Genomic DNA, 17,406 nt, shown 5'->3' with positions numbered 1-17,406 from the left:
TATTAATATATAATAATATATAATAAAAAAGTAAATTATAATAGTAACAAGGAAAATTATTGATGTAAAAACTGATTGTGTAGTTGGCGTTTGGAAACATCAGAAAACCTTAAGAGAGGTTGTCATGTGAAAATTGAGATTGTGACACTATGCCATTTGCCAAGTCTAGAGATTGCCGTATGTCACCTTCTAATTGAATTTATCATCCGCTATCAAATTATCCTCACAGTATTAATTTATATAATTGATGGGTTTTATTGATATAGCAGTTTAAATAGAATCAGGATATGGCCCAATCGCTAAGCTGACATGACTTAAAAATAAAAAATCGATCGAGCTTAGCACATATAGTTACTAGATTTGCTCAAACGCCTTGGGAACTGCAATTTGGGTCGTGCATTCTGAATCGCAAGTCATCAAGATTCCAAAACGCTAAGGGACGGGATTTGGGTCTCTAAAATAGAGGTTATGTGAGAATAAAAAGAAGAAAGGAAGGAAGAAAGAAAGAAGAAAGATCAAAAGGCATGCACATGTGTACAACAACAACAGGCATAGGAAGAAGAAGAAGAAAATAAGTTGCAAAAATGAAATAGAAGAAGAAGAAAGAAGCAAGTACGTTTTGAAAGACTAAATTACTAAAAGTGGGGTAGGTGGATAGACTTGTTAGTGGGTTGAATGGGTTAGGTGGCAGTATAATCTTGGTCTTGGAGTGCAAATGAATAGTTTATTGGGAGAAAATTAAACTTGTTTAGAAAATATAATCATTATTAACTATTAATTATATTTTTAATTATTTAAAATCATATTATTTTAATATAATAATAATTAAATAATTTTCCTTAAAAAATAATTAAACAACTTTGAAATTTATAAAAAAAATATATATATATTATATTAAAAAATTGTCATATTAAATTAATGTTTTAAATTTATAAATATATTACGTTAAATAAAATTAAAAAATAAATTATTAATTAAATAAATATAATTTACATACTCCAAATCGAATTGACGTATCAACTAAATCGTATTAGCGTATAAATTAAGACTACTCCTGCGAATCCTATATTTCATTTAGTAGCGTACTGCGTATCACGCACTCATACCGCGACTCGGGAGTACCAAGTTCCAAGTAACCATCCCACTATCATACGTGTTTCTTCTCAAGAACAGTTTGCAATTACTCGAGTTATATCGAGGAATATGCCTTGGAAATGTCAATTTAATTTTTTCACTGTAAGCATGTTGATGTTATGGCAAAAAATATATTTCTCATTTTTGCTGTGCGTAGACATGTTGTTTCAAGACGTGCTCAATGTCACGACCCAACCTATGGGCCGGACCGGCACTAGGACCTGGGCCAGCCTAAAGCCCCCGAGGCCTGTAGTAAGCCTAACTGTTCATTAACCCAATTCTAAGGCCCATTTGGGCCCAATTTCAAGAAACCAAACGGACAGAGTCCGGCCATAAAATGGACTTTCCAACGGGGAGTTTTTGACTCACCCGACCTGTAAACACAATAATACTCAATTGGGGAGCTCAGCTCACCCTCCACATACTCATAACATCATAAAAGAAATGGGAGCTCAGCTCCCTCATCCAATCTATCAAACAGACATAGAATATTAAGTTTACAGGTCCAACATGATAATAATATTACAGACCAAATTCAAATAAATACTGCTAACACATGCGAAAATTCTAGGAGTAAATAAAATTACAAAAATATTGATAAACAACCTGCGAAGTATAAAAGCAGGTTAACCCAGAATAAAATATCCTCCTGTGGCCTGTAAAAATTTTTGAACAGGAGTGAGCGTTCGACTCAGAGAGTAAAATATCAATTTTAACCATAATCCCTATAACTATCTAAAACTAATGCACCCTGTAGAGTGAAATGCAACATCAACAACATTTTCACATCATAACATCAAAAAGGTAATTTGGAGCACTCACACACCCTGTAGTATCAATCATAACATATGGGAGTGATCCCTATCTGACTCTCTTAAATCCAACTTGGTGCGGTAATTACTCATTTCGGACTTCCACTTAATAACCAAATCGAGGTCCCAGAATTACTCAAGCCGTGACTACCCCTCGAAGGATCGGGTCGATGAATTACTCAAGTGTGACTACCCCGTCCTATCCATAGTCCACACCACATCACACGCACGCCAACGCACATTATTGCTCCAAATTACCACAACAACATCCATGGCACATCAACAGTTATGAATGCAACATAAATCGTGCCTAGAGTTTAACTACATAAATATATGCATATAAGTGATGCATGGGCATGCTTGAACATATAATAATATCGAAATTACAATTAAAATTAATATTCTACTCACAGACTTGACGATGGTCACTGAGGCGGCTGGGCGGAGGAAGAAGGCTGTCCCGGCTCACCTAACAATTTTATTACAATCATTTAATAAATTTGACTCAATACAAACAAAGAAAAAGACCAATACGTCCTAAGTCGTGCCGAAAATCGTGAGTCTCCCTATACCTAGGACCTACCCAACCTGCAAAATGGCTCAAAACACACTTCTATATTCACAATCCATATATCCACAGTTCAATCATATCACACAGCCTCTCCTGGGCCCATCAAATTAGTCATCCATCACAATAAGAAAAATTTCAATTTAGTCCTTATTATTGATCATTTTTGCAAAAACTGCCCAAACAAGCTCTAAAAATTATAAAACTTTGCCCCGCGGTCCTTAGCAATATTACTGCTATTGCAAAAAGAATCGTAATTTTCTAAGCTACCACGAATATTTTATGAATTTTTTAATCCTATTTAAGCACTAGAAAATTACGATAAAGCAAGGTTCGGGTTTACCTTTGCCGATTCCGACTTCGGGGACGCACTCGGGACGTCTGACAATGGGGGGGGTAGCCAAAACCTCGGTCCAATTCGGAGACTTTTCGATGTAGTGCATGCGGCGGAAATTCACAGACCCGGTCAACTGTCGAATTTCCGCGAATTGAGGATACCTACACGAAGCCCATAACACGGGGGTTAGTACATAAATTTTTCAGAATTTTCTAAGCTCATTTAATGCTCGAAAAAACACTGCGAAGTTCCGTGGGATCCACCAAAAAACGGTGTCGAAAAAATTCGAAATTTATGTCGTTGCGAAGCTCTCGACGAGTGGAGCGTGCTGGTAGCCTCGGTTTTCTCGTGGGATTCACGATTTTCGAGAAATCTAGCCCAAAAGTCGAAATGGGCTAAAAACTTCCCGAGCAAAAATTGGACAAACCGCTCGATGGATTTCGGCGTTCTTGGTGTCTATGGAAAGCTCTCGCCGAGTAGATGATTTTAGACACAAGACCCGGTCCAATTGGTGGCCGGATCGGCCGGATTTTGGCCGGAGAAGCCGAAACGCCGCGCGCGCAGGGGAGGGGCGTTCGCGCGCGTTTCCGGCCGTTTGGGGCGGCCGTCATTGGGACGGTGGGAGGCGGCGTCGAGTGGGGTGGGGGGAGGCGGTGGCCGGGCGAGGGAGGAGAGAGAAAAGAGAGAGAAAAGGGAGAGGGAATGTCGCGCGCGGGAGGAAGAAAAAGGGAAGAAGACCGGTCCGATTCGACCGGTCCGGTTCGATTCGGCCGGTTCGATTCGAAATACAAAATTTTGAATTTTTACTCTGCCTCGGGACCGAAAACGAGGTCCAAAAATTTCGAAAAAATTCCAGAAAACTCAGAAAAATACGTAGACTCCAAATATATTTTTAGTTTTGCCACGTGGTCTTTAAATAAATTTTTAAAATTCATCAAAGTTTATATTTTCGGAAAATCGAACCCGATTTTTAAAATCCGAAAAATCTCAAAAAAATTCCTAAAATTTAAATAAAATTAAAATACCAAAATGCTCATAAAAATTAAATTTTGGGGTGTTACATTCTTCCCCCCTTACAGGAAATTCGTCCTCGAATTTTACACAAGGCAGAATAAAGCACATGATTATACATTGAACAGATAGGGGTACTTGCTACGCATGTCCCGTTCTGACTCCCAGGTGCACTCTTCCACTGACTGGCTCCTCCACAAAACCTTAACCATAGGGATCTGTTTGGATCTTAGCTGTCTTACTTGGTAGTCCACTATGGCTACAGGTTGCTCCTCAAATGTCAAGTTCTCTTTTAGCTCTATCGCATCCGGCTGCAGTACATGAGAAGGATTGGGAATGTATTTCCTGAGCATGGAGATGTGAAACACGGGATGAACGTGAGAAAGGTTGGGTGGTAGCTCCAACCGGTAGGCAACTGCTCCAACTCTATCCGTAACCTCAAAAGGTCCAATATACCGAGGTGCCAACTTGCCCTTCTTTCCAAATCTCATGACTCCCTTCATTGGAGAAACCTTCAGAAATACATAGTCGCCCACTGCAAACTCCACATCCCTTCGTGCGGAGTGCATAACTCTTACGCCTCGAAAGCTATTTTAGTCGTTCCACGATTAAAGGAACTACCTGCAAGTGTCTTGCACTAGGTCTACATCATGCACCTTCGCTTCCCCATTTTTGTCCAACACAGAGAGACCTACACTTTCTTTCATATAATGCCTCATAGGGTGCCATCCTATCTTTGGAGTGATAAGTTGTTGTAGGCAAACTCCACCAAAGCTAGGCTCATCCCATTGACCTCCAAAATCCAAGACACTCATGTGAAGCATGTCTTCCATGTTTGGATTGTCCTTTCAATTTGTCCGTGCATGCGAGGGTGGAAAGCCGTACTGAAGTTCAACTGTGTGCCAAGTGCCTCCTGCAACTTTCTCCAAAACCGAGAAGTGAACTGGGGCCCTCTGTCAGATATTATGGAAGCCGGAACTCCGTGTAATCTGACTATTTCTCAAATGTAGAGCCGGGCATACTGTGCCACAGAATATGTAGTCTTCACAGGTAAGAAGTGAGCTGATTTGGTCAAGCGGTCTACAATTACCCATATCGAATCATATCCTTGCGTGGTGCAGGCAACCCGATCACAAAATCCATAGTGATCATTTCCCACTTCCATTACGGGATAGGGAGCTCTTGCAGCTTCCCGACGGTCTGGTGTTCAAACTTCACCTTCTGACAAGTCAAGCACTTGGACACAAAGTCTGCTATGTCTCTCTACATGCCATTCCACCAATAGCTATCCTTCACATCATGGTACATCTTGGTGGAACCTGGGTGGACACTGTACAGTGTGTAGTGTGCCTCTCGCATGATTTCATTCCTGAGGTTGTCTACATCGGGCACACATATCCTAGAACCTTGTACTAGGGCACCATCATTGGCAAATCCAAACTCACCACCTTCACCTTGCTGTACTCTTTCTATGATCTTCATCAATTGTTGGTCTCTGTGCTGGGAAACTCTAACTCTGTCCCTCAAGTCTGGCCTCACTGAAAAGTGAGCCAACAATACCCCCTCATCTGAAAGATCTAGGATTAAACCTTGATCCATCAACTCATGTACCTCCTGAATCAATGGTCTCTTCTCTACTGAAATGTGCGCCAAACTGCCAGAAGATTTTCTGCTCAAGGCATCTACCACAACATTGGCCTTTCCAAGGTGGTACTGGATGGTGCAATCATAGTCTTTCAGAAGCTCCATCCATCTCCTCTGTCTCAAGTTCAAGTCCCTCTGTTGGAAGATGTACTTCAAACTCTTATGGTCGGTGTATATCTCGCACACTTCACCATACAGGTAGTGTCTCCAGATTTTTAGTGCAAAGACTACAGCCGCCATTTCCAAATCATGGGTGGGGTAGTTCTGCTCATGCCTCTTCAGCTGCCTTGAAGCATAAGCCACTACCTTTCCATTCTGCATTAAGACACACCCTAGGCCAACTCGAGGGCGTCACAATACACGGTGTATCCTTCACCACTCACGGTAGTGTCAACACGAGGCGGTGGTTAGACACTCCTTAAGCTTCGGAAACTCACCTCATCATCTGTCCAAATGAATGGAACATTCTTCTGGTCAACTTAGTTAGGGAGCGCTATCTGGAGAAATCTTGTACAAAACGCCTATAGTAGCCAGCTAAACCCGAGCTGCGCACCTCAAGAATCGCTGTAGGCCTAAGCCAATCGATTCTGACTTCAATTTTCTTGGGATCCACTTGAATGCCGTCACTAGAAACCACGTGTCCCAAGAATGAGATGCTTTCTAGCCAAAATTCACATTTTGAAAATTTGGCATATAGCTGGTGCTCCCTCAACATCTGCAACACCATCCTCAAGTGCCACACGTGTTCTTCCTCGGTCCAAGAGTATACCAGAATGTCATCTATGAATACGATGACAAAATGGTCCAAAAATGGCTTGAACACCCTGTTCATCAAGTCCATGAAATTTCTTTGGTGCATTAGTGAGTCAAAAGACATCACCAAGAACTCATAATGACCATATCTTGTCACGAAAGCCGTTTTGGACACGTCTTCATTCCCGATTCTCAAGCGATGGTAGCTCGATCGCAAGTCTATCTTGGAAAGAATCTAGCCCCTTGGAGGTGATCAAACAGTTGATCGATACGTGGATGTGGATACTTGTTCTTCATCACCTTGTTCGGTATGCGTAGTCAATGCACAACCTCAATGACCCATCCTTCTTTCTCACAAATAGAACAGGAGCACCCCAGGGCGAAGTACTCGGACGTATGAAACCCTTGTCCAAAAGCTCCTGTAGTTGCTCCTTTAACTCTTTCAATTCTGCTGGTGCCATCCTGTAAGGTGGCATTGATATGGGGTTTGTACCCGGAACAACATCAATGCAGAACTCTATTCCCCTTTCTGGTGGCAACCCTGGAAGCTCCTCTGGGAAGACATCCATAAATTCTCTGACAACAGGAACATTTCCCATGCTGACACCTTCTACAGATGTATCTCTCACCAATGCCAAATACCCTTGGCATCCACGCCTCATTTTTCTGGCACTAATTGCTGACACCAAGTTATATGGAGCTACGCTCCTGTCACCATCAAAGCTAAACTCTTCCACACCAGGTATGTGGAAATACACCTTTTTGTTCCTGCAGTCTAAAGTGGCATAGTGAGTTGCCAACCAATCCATCCCCAAAATTACATCAAAGTCCATTACTGGTAGAGGAACCAAGTCTGCTGGGAGGATCTTTCCATCCACTAATACTGGGCTACCCGGAAAAACCATATCTACATCTATGTTGTCACTAAGTGGGGTGGCTACCGACAAAGGGCATTCTAAAGTTGTAGGGTTTCTACCCAACCTCATGGCAAACACAGGGGAGACAAATGAGTGCGTAGCACCCGGATCTATCAAAACACGAGCCTCATAAGAACAGACCAGAAGAATACACTTACAAGCGCATTTGAAGCTTGAGCATCCTGGTGGGTCAGGGTGAAAACTCAAGCTTGACCCCTACCCTGAGTGGCAGAACCCTGATACTGACTTCTACCTCCTGATCTGCCTCCAAATCCACGTCCCCCTTGTCCTCGGCCCTGTTGGCCACTGAACTGACTGCCTGCCATGTTGGAAGCACCCGGATACAATTGTCGAGGAACATTCGCAACAGAACCTTGTGACCCCATCTGTGGCTCGCTGAACACGGGGCATTCTCTAGCAAAGTGACCTGGTTGGCCACACCTGAAGCATACTCCTGATCCCATCAAACAAGGTCCTGAATGTCCTCTTCCACACTATGCACAAGGTGCCAAGGAGGATCCTAACCAGACCCAGAACTGCTGTACCCCGAACTGTGACCCTTCTTTGGATCCGTACCACAGTGCAGATCCTCGTGGTCTGTGTCTAAAACCACTTCTCTTGCTCCTACCTTTTCCTCTGTAATTACTCTGGCCACCACTATCCGGAGTACCCATTTGGGGAACACCTGAAGAACCCTCTGCTCTGTTTTTCTTTGCTCTTCCGCTGTCATCCACAGCATAGATAATCTCAATCTGCAGCTCGATCAACCACCACATCAAAAGACCGGACATCATGGCCAGGTTGCATACCTCTGTCAAGCCCCTTTAGGAACCTCTTCACCTTCATAGTTTTAGCAGCTCTGCTGTAGGGGCATATCTGCTCAATTCCAGAAATTCTGTAGCATATTCATCTACAGACATGCCATTCTGTCTTAGGGCCTCAAAGGCCCACTGTTTCTGATCTCTGAAACTTTCTGGCACAAACCGATTGATAAACAGTTCCTGGCCCAGGCCCATGACAAACCCTCCATCCGAGGTAACACGTAGTCATTCATCCATTGTCTAGGCATAGGCCCCATGACATGCTGCATACACTCTATCAGTCTCCTATCAGTCAACTGTAATTCTGTTCCTGCCTGTTTGCAGGAATCCAAAAACCGATATGCATCGTCTGACACATCATAAGTTCCAGGCACCAACTTCTTGAAATTAATTATCTATTTATAAGGTTCCCCTCTTGGTGTGGTGGACTGCTGCTACTGTGGAGGGTGTACCATATATTGCGCCATCATATCGATGGTTCTCTGCAGACCAGCTAGAGTAGCTGCCATGGGGTCCATGGGACCCTGTGCCATAAAAAGGCGATCTGTCTTGGTGGTAGCTGCTCTTCTAGTTGAGCAGCTCTAGGCCTCCTACCCCGCCTCCTCGGGGCAGGCACCTCATCCTGTGCTGACACCTTGTCAGGCACATCTGGCTCTGGTGTAGTGGCAGCTCTCCTGCTTCTACGCATTTTCCTGAAATTCAGCAGCATTAGCCCACAAAATTTAAAACTGCACATTACACAGCTCTATAGACTCATATTTATACACAATATGTGAAGCAGAAACTAGAAGCAAAGACGACAATGCAAGACGAATGTGGACCCTATTTTTCCGCATGTGACTCCTATTAGACTCTTCCCGATATTTTAGACAAACATTCCCTAAGAATCTGGAGCCTAAGCTCTGATACCACATCTGTCACGACCCAACCTATGGGCCGGACCGGCACTAGGACCTGGGCAGCCTAAAGCCCCCGAGGCCCGTAGTAAGCCTAACTGTTCATTAACCCAATTCTAAGGCCCATTTGGGCCCAATTTCAAGAAACCAAACGGACAGAGTCCGGCCATAAAATGGACTTTCCAACGGGGAGTTTTTGACTCACCCGACCTGTAAACACAATAATACTCAATTGGGGAGCTCAGCTCACCCTCCACATACTCATAACATCATAAAAGAAATGGGAGCTCAGCTCCCTCATCCAATCTATCAAACAGACATAGAATATTAAGTTTACAGGTCCAACATGATAATAATATTACAGACCAAATTCAAATAAATACTGCTAACACATGCGAAAATTCTAGGAGTAAATAAAATTACAAAAATATTGATAAACAACCTGCGAAGTATAAAAGCAGGTTAACCCAGAATAAAATATCCTCCTGTGGCCTGTAAAAATTTTTGAACAGGAGTGAGCGTTCGACTCAGAGAGTAAAATATCAATTTTAACCATAATCCCTATAACTATCTAAAACTAATGCACCCTGTAGAGTGAAATGCAACATCAACAATATTTTCACATCATAACATCAAAAAGGTAATTTGGAGCACTCACACACCCTGTAGTATCAATCATAACATATGGGGTGATCCCTATCTGACTCTCTTAAATCCAACTTTGGTGCCGGTAATTACTCATTTCGGACTTCCACTTAATAACCAAATCGAGGGTCCCGTGAATTACTCAAGCCGTGACTACCCCTCGAAGGATCGGGTCCCGATGAATTACTCAGCCGTGACTACCCGTCCTATCCATAGTCCACACCACATCACACGCATGCGCCAACGCTGCTGCTCCAAATTACCACAACAACATCCATGGCACATCAACAGTTATGAATGCAACATAAATCGTGCCTAGAGTTTAACTACATAAATATATGCATATAAGTGATGCATGGGCATGCTTGAACATATAATAATATCGAAATTACAATTAAAATTAATATTCTACTCCCAGACTTGACGATGGTCACCGAGTGGCGGAGGAAGAAAGGCATCTGGCTCACGACAATTTTATTACAATCATTTAATAAATTTGACTCAATACAAACAAAGAAAAAGACCAATACGTCCTAAGTCGTGCCGAAAATCCAGTGAGTCTCCCTATACCTAGGACCTACCCAACTTTGCAAAATGGCTCAAAACACACTTCTATATTCACAATCCAAATATCCACAGTTCGATCAGATCACACAGCCCCTCCTGGGCCCATCAAATCAGTCATCCATCACAATAAGAAAAATTTCAATTTAGTCCTTATTATTGATCATTTTTGCAAAAACTGCCCAAACAAGCTCTAAAAATTATAAAACTTTGCCCCGCGGTCCTTAGCAATATTACTGCTATTGCAAAAAGAATCGTAATTTTCTAAGCTACCACGAATATTTTATGAATTTTTTAATCCTATTTAAGCACTAGAAAATTACGATAAAGCAAGGTTCGGGTTTACCTTTGCCGATTCCGACTTGAGGGCACTTTCGGGGCGTCGACAATGGGGTAGCCAAAACCTCGGTCCAATTGGAGACTTTTCGATGTAGTGCATGCGTAGGAAATTCACTGAACGGTCAATCGCCGAATTTCTGCGAATTGAGGATACCTACACGAAGCCCATAACACGGGGGTTAGTACATAAATTTTTCAGAATTTTCTAAGCTCATTTAATGCTCGAAAAAATACTGCGAAGTTCCGTAGGACCCACCGAAAAACGGTGTCGAAAAAATTCGAAATTTATGTCGTTGCGAAGCTCTCGACGAGTGGAGCGTGCTGGTAGCCTCGGTTTTCTCGTTGGATTCACGGTTTTCGAGAATTCTAGCCCAAAAGTCGAAATGGGCTAAAAACTTCCCGAGCAAAAATTGGACAAACCGCTCGATGGATTTCGGCGTTCTTGGTGTCTATGGAAAGCTCTCGCCGAGTAGATGATTTTAGACACAAGACCCGATCCAATTGGTGGCCGGATCGGCTGGATTTTGGCCGGAGAAGTCAAAACGCCGCGCGCACAGGGGAGGGGCGTTCGCACGCGTTTCCGGCCGTTTGGGGCGGCGGCCGGTGGGGCGGTGAGAGGCGCCGGCGGAGTGGGGACGAGGGAGGCGGGTGGTGGGAGGAGGAGAGAGAGAAAGAGAGAAAAGGGAAAGGGAACGTCGCACGCGGGAGGAAGAAAAAGGGAAGAAGACCGGTTCGATTCGGCCAGTCCGATCCGGTTCGATTCGAAATACAAAATTTTAAATTTATACTCTGCCTCGGGACCGAAAACGAGGTCCAAAAATTTCGAAAAAATTCCAGAAAACTCAGAAAAATACGTAGACTCTAAATATATTTTTAGTTTTGCCACGTGGTCTTTAAATAAATTTTTAAAATTCATCAAAGTTTATATTTTCGGAAAATCGAACCCGATTTTTAAAATCCGAAAAATCTAAAAAAATTCCTAAAATTTAAATAAAATTAAAATACCAAAATGCTCATAAAAATTAAAATTTTGGGGTGTTACACTCAATGTCGTTTGTCCCATGGGCTAGCTAGTTTTGCATTGATTACTTAGTTAGGGCATGTAAAATGAATTATATGTAGAATATTTTGATATTACTTTGTGGATGCCATATTATATCAACCTTTAGAGAGTAGGATCGTCAATATTATAGATCCAACGGCAGCATTTTTTCAATGGTTCTGGAGACTGTTCATTGTAAATTTTTTTAAAGGGAACACAAGTATTTCACTTGAAATATTTTTGGTGTGCAAGTTTTTTTTTTTTTTTTTTTAATAATTTTTAATTTTACACGTTTTTCACGTTAAAAATACATTTTACAAGTACAATTAGTTTTTAACTAAAAAGCACATATCACAAGAAAAATAAAAAACTCCTTGAAGAAAGGCTCGATAACCTAGTTGTTATTCATGCATTGTTCATGCTATAGTCTAATTATTTTATTAATATTTATATTCCTGTTATGAAATATGTTTTGATGATTTTTTTATTTTTTTTATATATTTTTTTGTAATAAATTATAATTGACATGATAATATTTCTATAGTATTATATTTACATCGTTTTATAAAATATTTGTATCATTTGATACAAATTTACACTGTCAATAAATTTTGTACCACTAACGATGAATTTGTATTATGTGATATTAACTAAAAAGTTATACACAATAAAATTAACAAATGAATTATAAAAAATTAGACTGAAATGTCAAAAAAATTATAATATGATAAATTTTAGAAGAATGAGAAAGTTTTGGGTGAAAAAAGCATAGGAAATCAGATAGAAAACCCAAGAGCTAATCACATAGAATTGTCCATAAAGAAAAAAAAAAAAAAAACTCTATATATATCTATGCGATGATCCTGTTAATTCCACTGCATGTACACAAGCACCGCTCAAAAAAAAAAAAAAAAAAACAGACATCTGATCTTAGTGATAAATATTATACACCTTACCACTAATGTCATCGATTCCCCCAAATTCACCCTGGAGAGGATGCGCAGCATTCTTTCCACAACCTGTATCTGAAAGTAATCAATCTGCAGCTCAATTTCTTACTGAAACTGTCTACTACTTTAATTGCCGTGTAATAAATCCTCCTTTAGATGATATCGAATGCAGAAGCAGTGATGGCGAACAAGACATCCTTCGCCATGTCTTCCGTTGGGATACTGCACCTTATCAACACGTTTTTCAGCATGGATTCGAAGCAAGGCGTCAAGGAGGTACTCCCGATGAAATTTACTTCAATTTGGATCACTATGTTCATCATAGTGGCAGACCTCTTGATTCCACTAGGCCTGCCACGCATGTCTTCATTAGCACCACCCTTAGCAGTGCTTGGTATCCAACTCTCCCTGATGGGACACAAGAAGTGTATCGTTATGAGATATATGCACCAGGGGGTATTTGGGTTGCTGAGACACTTGGAGATCGTTACAGATATCCTGCCCAAGATGAGGTTGCCTTTGTTGCTGGCATAGCCCCTCAATACATTCGCTCTGCTCAATTGTTCAGACTTACCCATAGTGGAAGGTTAGTATCTCAATTATAATTGATCACAAGTTAACCTCAAATAACAAAGATTTTTTTTTTTTAATGCATTCAGTGCGATGGATCTAAGCGAGGAAGGGATTGCGATCACTTCTAACATTTAAAAAAAAAATTATATATAAGATTTTATATTATGAAGTAAATTTTATATATTAGGATCCTTCATATCTTCATTGTTTTTGATAAGATTCAGAGGCTACCCTCCGAATCAAAGTGCTCAAGTTCACAACAAGGCTAATAAAATAAAGCCACTTGAATTACATTTCAAACATGTGAAGTTCTAATTCAATGGAGGTTTTTTCCTTTTATTTTTAACAATAAAACTTATATATAAAAATTTTATTAAACTTGATACACTACTTATGTGACGCATTTATTGCACTAATACACTAATATATATATATATATATATATATATATATATATATATATATATATATATATATATATATATATCAATTTAAAATTTTGTGCAGGTATACAAGACGGGAGAGGGTGGATAACAGACTAATTGTCAACCGTAATTACAATCCTCAATCACATCCCTCAAGAGTGCTCCCCATTCAGAGGCCTGTATTTGATTATATTCTTAATGGTAGGAGGGAACTCTTAAATCTTGTTATCTACAATCCTAATTCTGCAGCTGGAGCAAATGATAACGCATCAAGAGAGAAACGAGAAGTCTCCTATGACGTCATTGATTGGTATACCGACAAAGTGGCAGATGTTGGCACTTACATAAATGCTGCATTTCAGTCAGCTCGTAATCGAGACGAAGTCTATTTATTCATGAAAAATGAGTACGTTCTTGTAAACTATGCTCCAGGAACAACCAATGATAGGGTGATTAATGGGCCACTTCTTATTTGCGATGGGTTTCCATCACTTACAGATACAGCATTTGCAGAGTTCGGAGTAGATTGTGCTTTTGAGATCATCATGGAAATGAAGCATTCATCTTTTCTGGGAATCTTTGTGCACGTATAGACTATGCACCTGGCACTCTCAATGACAAGATACTCAGGGGTCCAATGCCCATTGGTACCATGTTCCCCTTCTTCAAGAGGACAGTATTTGAGACGAGTATTGATGCAGCTTTTGAGGCAACCGCTACCAATGAGGCTTATCTGTTCAAAGATGATCAATATGCTCTTATAGACTATTCGGAACCCAGAAGGATTGCTATCCGTAAAATAACTGAAGGCTTTTATAGTTTGAGAGGTACTATTTTCGAAAGTGGAATTGATGCGGCCTTTGCTTCTTCCAGGAAAAATGAGGCGTACCTTTTCAAGGGAGATCAGTATGCACTCATTAATTTTGCTCCAGGAACAACCAATGACTACATCATTGGTGGTGTGAAGCCAATCCTCCCCAGTTGGCCTAGTCTTCGAAACATATTACCTCGCAAAAATCGTGGCCTTGACATTCATGAACACTCTCATAATACTCCTGAACCCGATAGAGACAGGGATGATCTTTGAATAGTTGAGACTATAATATCATGCATAAACTATGAATAATGTTGAGGTCTTAATCTTGTTTTATTTTTAATTTTCTGTGTTCAATTGAGAAGTGCCTTGCTAAAGGGTATATGAAAGGGTTTCTGTTAGAATAATAAATGAAGAAGGATGAGTATGTATGGGGTTTATTACTGGTACAATAATAAATAAAGAAGGATCATGTATGGTGTGTCTTTTCTTTTTTTCTTTTTTCCCTAAAGAAAAAAACGCAACCTTGTTTGAGTTATTCTTGGGAAACAATTATGATTATGGTAAAAATTAATTGAAAAATTAAGGATCAATTTACCTTTAGACTTGAAGGATTTACTGCTACCGTGCCAGAAATCCTAAGAAATAGCGAAAGAGTAGCCATTGCCCAAACGCCACCGCCATCATCACCCATTGTTGATCTGCGACTTCAGGTGGCGCCACCAACGCCACCAGATGATCATCGCTGCTGTTAGGAACCCCAAATCTTTACAATTTGACGGATCGACAATTTTCGCTCTAAGCTCCCATAGTTTCAATTTTTGGTACATTAAGCTCCATAGTTCGATCTGTCAAAATCCCTTCCGATCATGACGATTTTCAACCAAGCGAAGCCTGCAACTAAAGATCAGAGGAGAACAAAGCGAAGCTTGACGGATGGTGGTCCACTCTCCAACTCACTTCTTTCAGGGGTTCTTAAAACTCTCCGTCTTAATTTCTTGTCTTTCTCTACATAGGTTCTGTCACCAGCAGAGGCAGAACAAGGAGGAGAGGAGGAGAAGAAAAAAATAGGAGGGGTAGCAGAAGCGGCGAAGTCGTCGACGCCGTCCGGTTTCCTCCTCTCATCTTCCCCTTCTGCAACTCCCTTTCTCTTTCTCTTTTCAATTAACTATGATATGATATTTTGTATAAAATTAACAGTTCTTTAGTAAATTTTTTTATGGGTTCTTAAGCTACGATATCTTTAGTGAAGCTGTGTCAGATTTGAAATCCTAGCTGGGTTTAGTTTCTAAGTATTAGTTCCTATATCAGGTTATGGTGGACAAAACCCTGCTCTTTCTGGCCGCCTGCCTGGCAATTTCCCTGTACCTGAACCACCAACAACTCCAGGACCATTTGCTGCAGGATTGACTCGAAATGAAGGAACAATTCCAGGTGCTGGAGCTGCAATGCCGTTGACAATTCCATCTCTTGATGCATCAGCTCAGGGGAGCAGAAACAGCCTCTTCCAATTTCTATGCCTCTAGTAACCCCACCACTACCGCCTGGTCCACATCCATCCCTTCTTGCTGCCAATCAGCAACGGGGATATCAACAAAATCCTCAGCAGATGCCACAACAGCAACACCAGGCTCACCCTCAGCAAATGCCCCCTTTGCCTATGCCACCTCCAAATATGCAGCAGCTACAACCACCATCACATTTACCCCTCCTCCCTCATCCTCATCTACCTCGTCCTCCACAAATGCCTCCTCATGGTGTGCGTGGATCCTTGCCTGCGCCTTCATCGATGCCCACATCACACCCATCGCCAATGCCAGGTCCAATGGTATGTTGTATATTTATTTTACCCTTTTTTTTTTTTTTATCGATTTTCACTGTCTGTTTGATTCCACATTTGGGACAGCTTGATTCCAAATGTCTGAGATGGTTTCATGGCTTTTAAATGCTAAAATTAACTTTGAAATGATCTAACAAAAATATCTCAACAGTTTATTATCATTGAACATTGGTGATTTTGAAAGTACTTGGTGAAGACGGATTTAGAATCTCCTAGTTTCTAAAAAATTTGTATTGGACACCGATTGAGAGAATTTTGAACTCTGATTGGTTTGTGCCTGCTTTTGCTTTTAGGGGATGCCAGGTACGATGAATCAGATGGTCCCTCCAATGCCACAAGGCCATTTTATGGGCATGAATCCGATGCACTCTGGATCCTTAACCACAAGTGCTGCCCCTTCAGTTGGGGGCTTTCCTAATGGCCTGCCAAATATGCAAGGTCCATCAAATGCAACTGGAGCTCAAATGTATCCACAAGGTGGTTCATTCAATCGGCCACCAGGTGTACAAATGCCCATGATGCCGGGTTTAATCCCTACCAGGTAAGATAAGCATTAGTTTGTGTTTGTAACCCAGCTAATGCTCCTGCTATATTCAGTGTGAACAGATAATATACAGCATTTACTCACGTTGATCATTTTGTGGAATCATGAAATGACGGACTTTTGGGGTTGCTGAATGGCTTATAAATATTGCTCATACGATTAACAATTAGATGAAGTGTATTTACTGTGACAACTGGTTTGGTCATTACACATGTTTCAAAGAAACTAACAGGTTTACTTATTGCAGTCTGGGAATCAATCTGGTATGCCTCCACCACTACCACCATGTCCTCCGCCTCATTCCCAACCACCTCAGTAGATCATTGTTTCATCACAGAGCAGCTGCTGCTGCTTACATGTGGATGGAAACTACAACTTGCACTGGCTTACTTGCGTTGGTGTTGACTCATGTCCATTTTAATTCCTTAGGATATTCTTTTTGCCTTTTCTCTGCGTTCATTGTATAATTTGGCCGGTAAACACTTGAAGATATTCAATGAGATAGCATTAGTTGAGTGGAGAACTCTCTGCAATATTCTTCTGCTTGGAATTTTGTCCTCTTAATCTCCCTCATTCTATTCTCGAGTTTTCATTTGGTTTGATAATGTCATCTAGATACAATATTAATTATTAACTTAATGATGCAACGCTAATCACAGCCTACATTATTTCCTCTGCAGTTTGCAGTATTTGTATAATCAAAGTCTTTTTTTTTTTTTTTAATTTTTTTGTTAAAGTTGCAGTAGAAATTCTAGAACAGGGCTCTTACGTTTATTC

The 17,406-nt window shown here is 40.9% G+C and overlaps 1 protein-coding gene, 1 long non-coding RNA gene and 1 other non-coding gene across 4 annotated transcripts; 2 read left to right on the top strand and 1 right to left on the bottom strand.

Moving 5' to 3' along the window:
• Window positions 1–1,436: 1,436 nt before the first annotated feature.
• LOC131176067 (uncharacterized) lies at window positions 1,437–2,945 on the bottom strand. Its single transcript, XR_009146214.1, has 3 exons — window positions 2,858–2,945; window positions 2,358–2,415; window positions 1,437–1,790 (listed from the first exon to the last, which is right to left on the bottom strand). It is a non-coding gene; the product is annotated as an uncharacterized LOC131176067 (long non-coding RNA).
• A 9,409-nt stretch (window positions 2,946–12,354) lies between these two features.
• LOC110652064 (uncharacterized) lies at window positions 12,355–14,721 on the top strand. Its single transcript, XR_009146125.1, has 2 exons — window positions 12,355–13,019; window positions 13,514–14,721. It is a non-coding gene; the product is annotated as an uncharacterized LOC110652064 (transcript).
• A 53-nt stretch (window positions 14,722–14,774) lies between these two features.
• LOC110652065 (flowering time control protein FY-like) lies at window positions 14,775–17,152 on the top strand. 2 transcript variants are annotated; one of them, XM_021807560.2, is made up of 3 exons: window positions 14,775–16,073; window positions 16,389–16,626; window positions 16,877–17,152. In XM_021807560.2, the coding sequence occupies exons 1-3, from the start codon at window positions 15,719–15,721 to the stop codon at window positions 17,094–17,096; spliced, it is 813 nt and encodes a 270-aa protein (XP_021663252.1). In that variant the 5' UTR covers window positions 14,775–15,718; the 3' UTR covers window positions 17,097–17,152. The 2 variants fall into 2 exon arrangements, with proteins under 2 accessions (XP_021663252.1, XP_021663253.1); XM_021807561.2 differs by having other exon boundaries at window positions 14,834–16,073; window positions 16,379–16,626.
• Window positions 17,153–17,406: the final 254 nt, after the last annotated feature.

This window comes from Hevea brasiliensis, chromosome 18 (genome assembly GCF_030052815.1).
Source record: "Hevea brasiliensis isolate MT/VB/25A 57/8 chromosome 18, ASM3005281v1, whole genome shotgun sequence".
Taxonomy (NCBI): Eukaryota; Viridiplantae; Streptophyta; class Magnoliopsida; order Malpighiales; family Euphorbiaceae; genus Hevea; species Hevea brasiliensis.
This window is presented reverse-complemented; position numbering and strand designations above follow the sequence as displayed.

Coding starts and splice junctions, on each gene's coding strand:
- LOC110652065 (XM_021807560.2), top strand. CDS start 15,719: ATGCATCAGCTCAGGGGAGCAGAAACAGCCTCTTCCAATTTCTATGCC. Junction 16,074..16,388: donor CGCCAATGCCAGGTCCAATG/GTATGTTGTATA, acceptor AGGGGATGCCAG/GTACGATGAATCAGATGGTC. Junction 16,627..16,876: donor CCGGGTTTAATCCCTACCAG/GTAAGATAAGCA, acceptor TACTTATTGCAG/TCTGGGAATCAATCTGGTAT.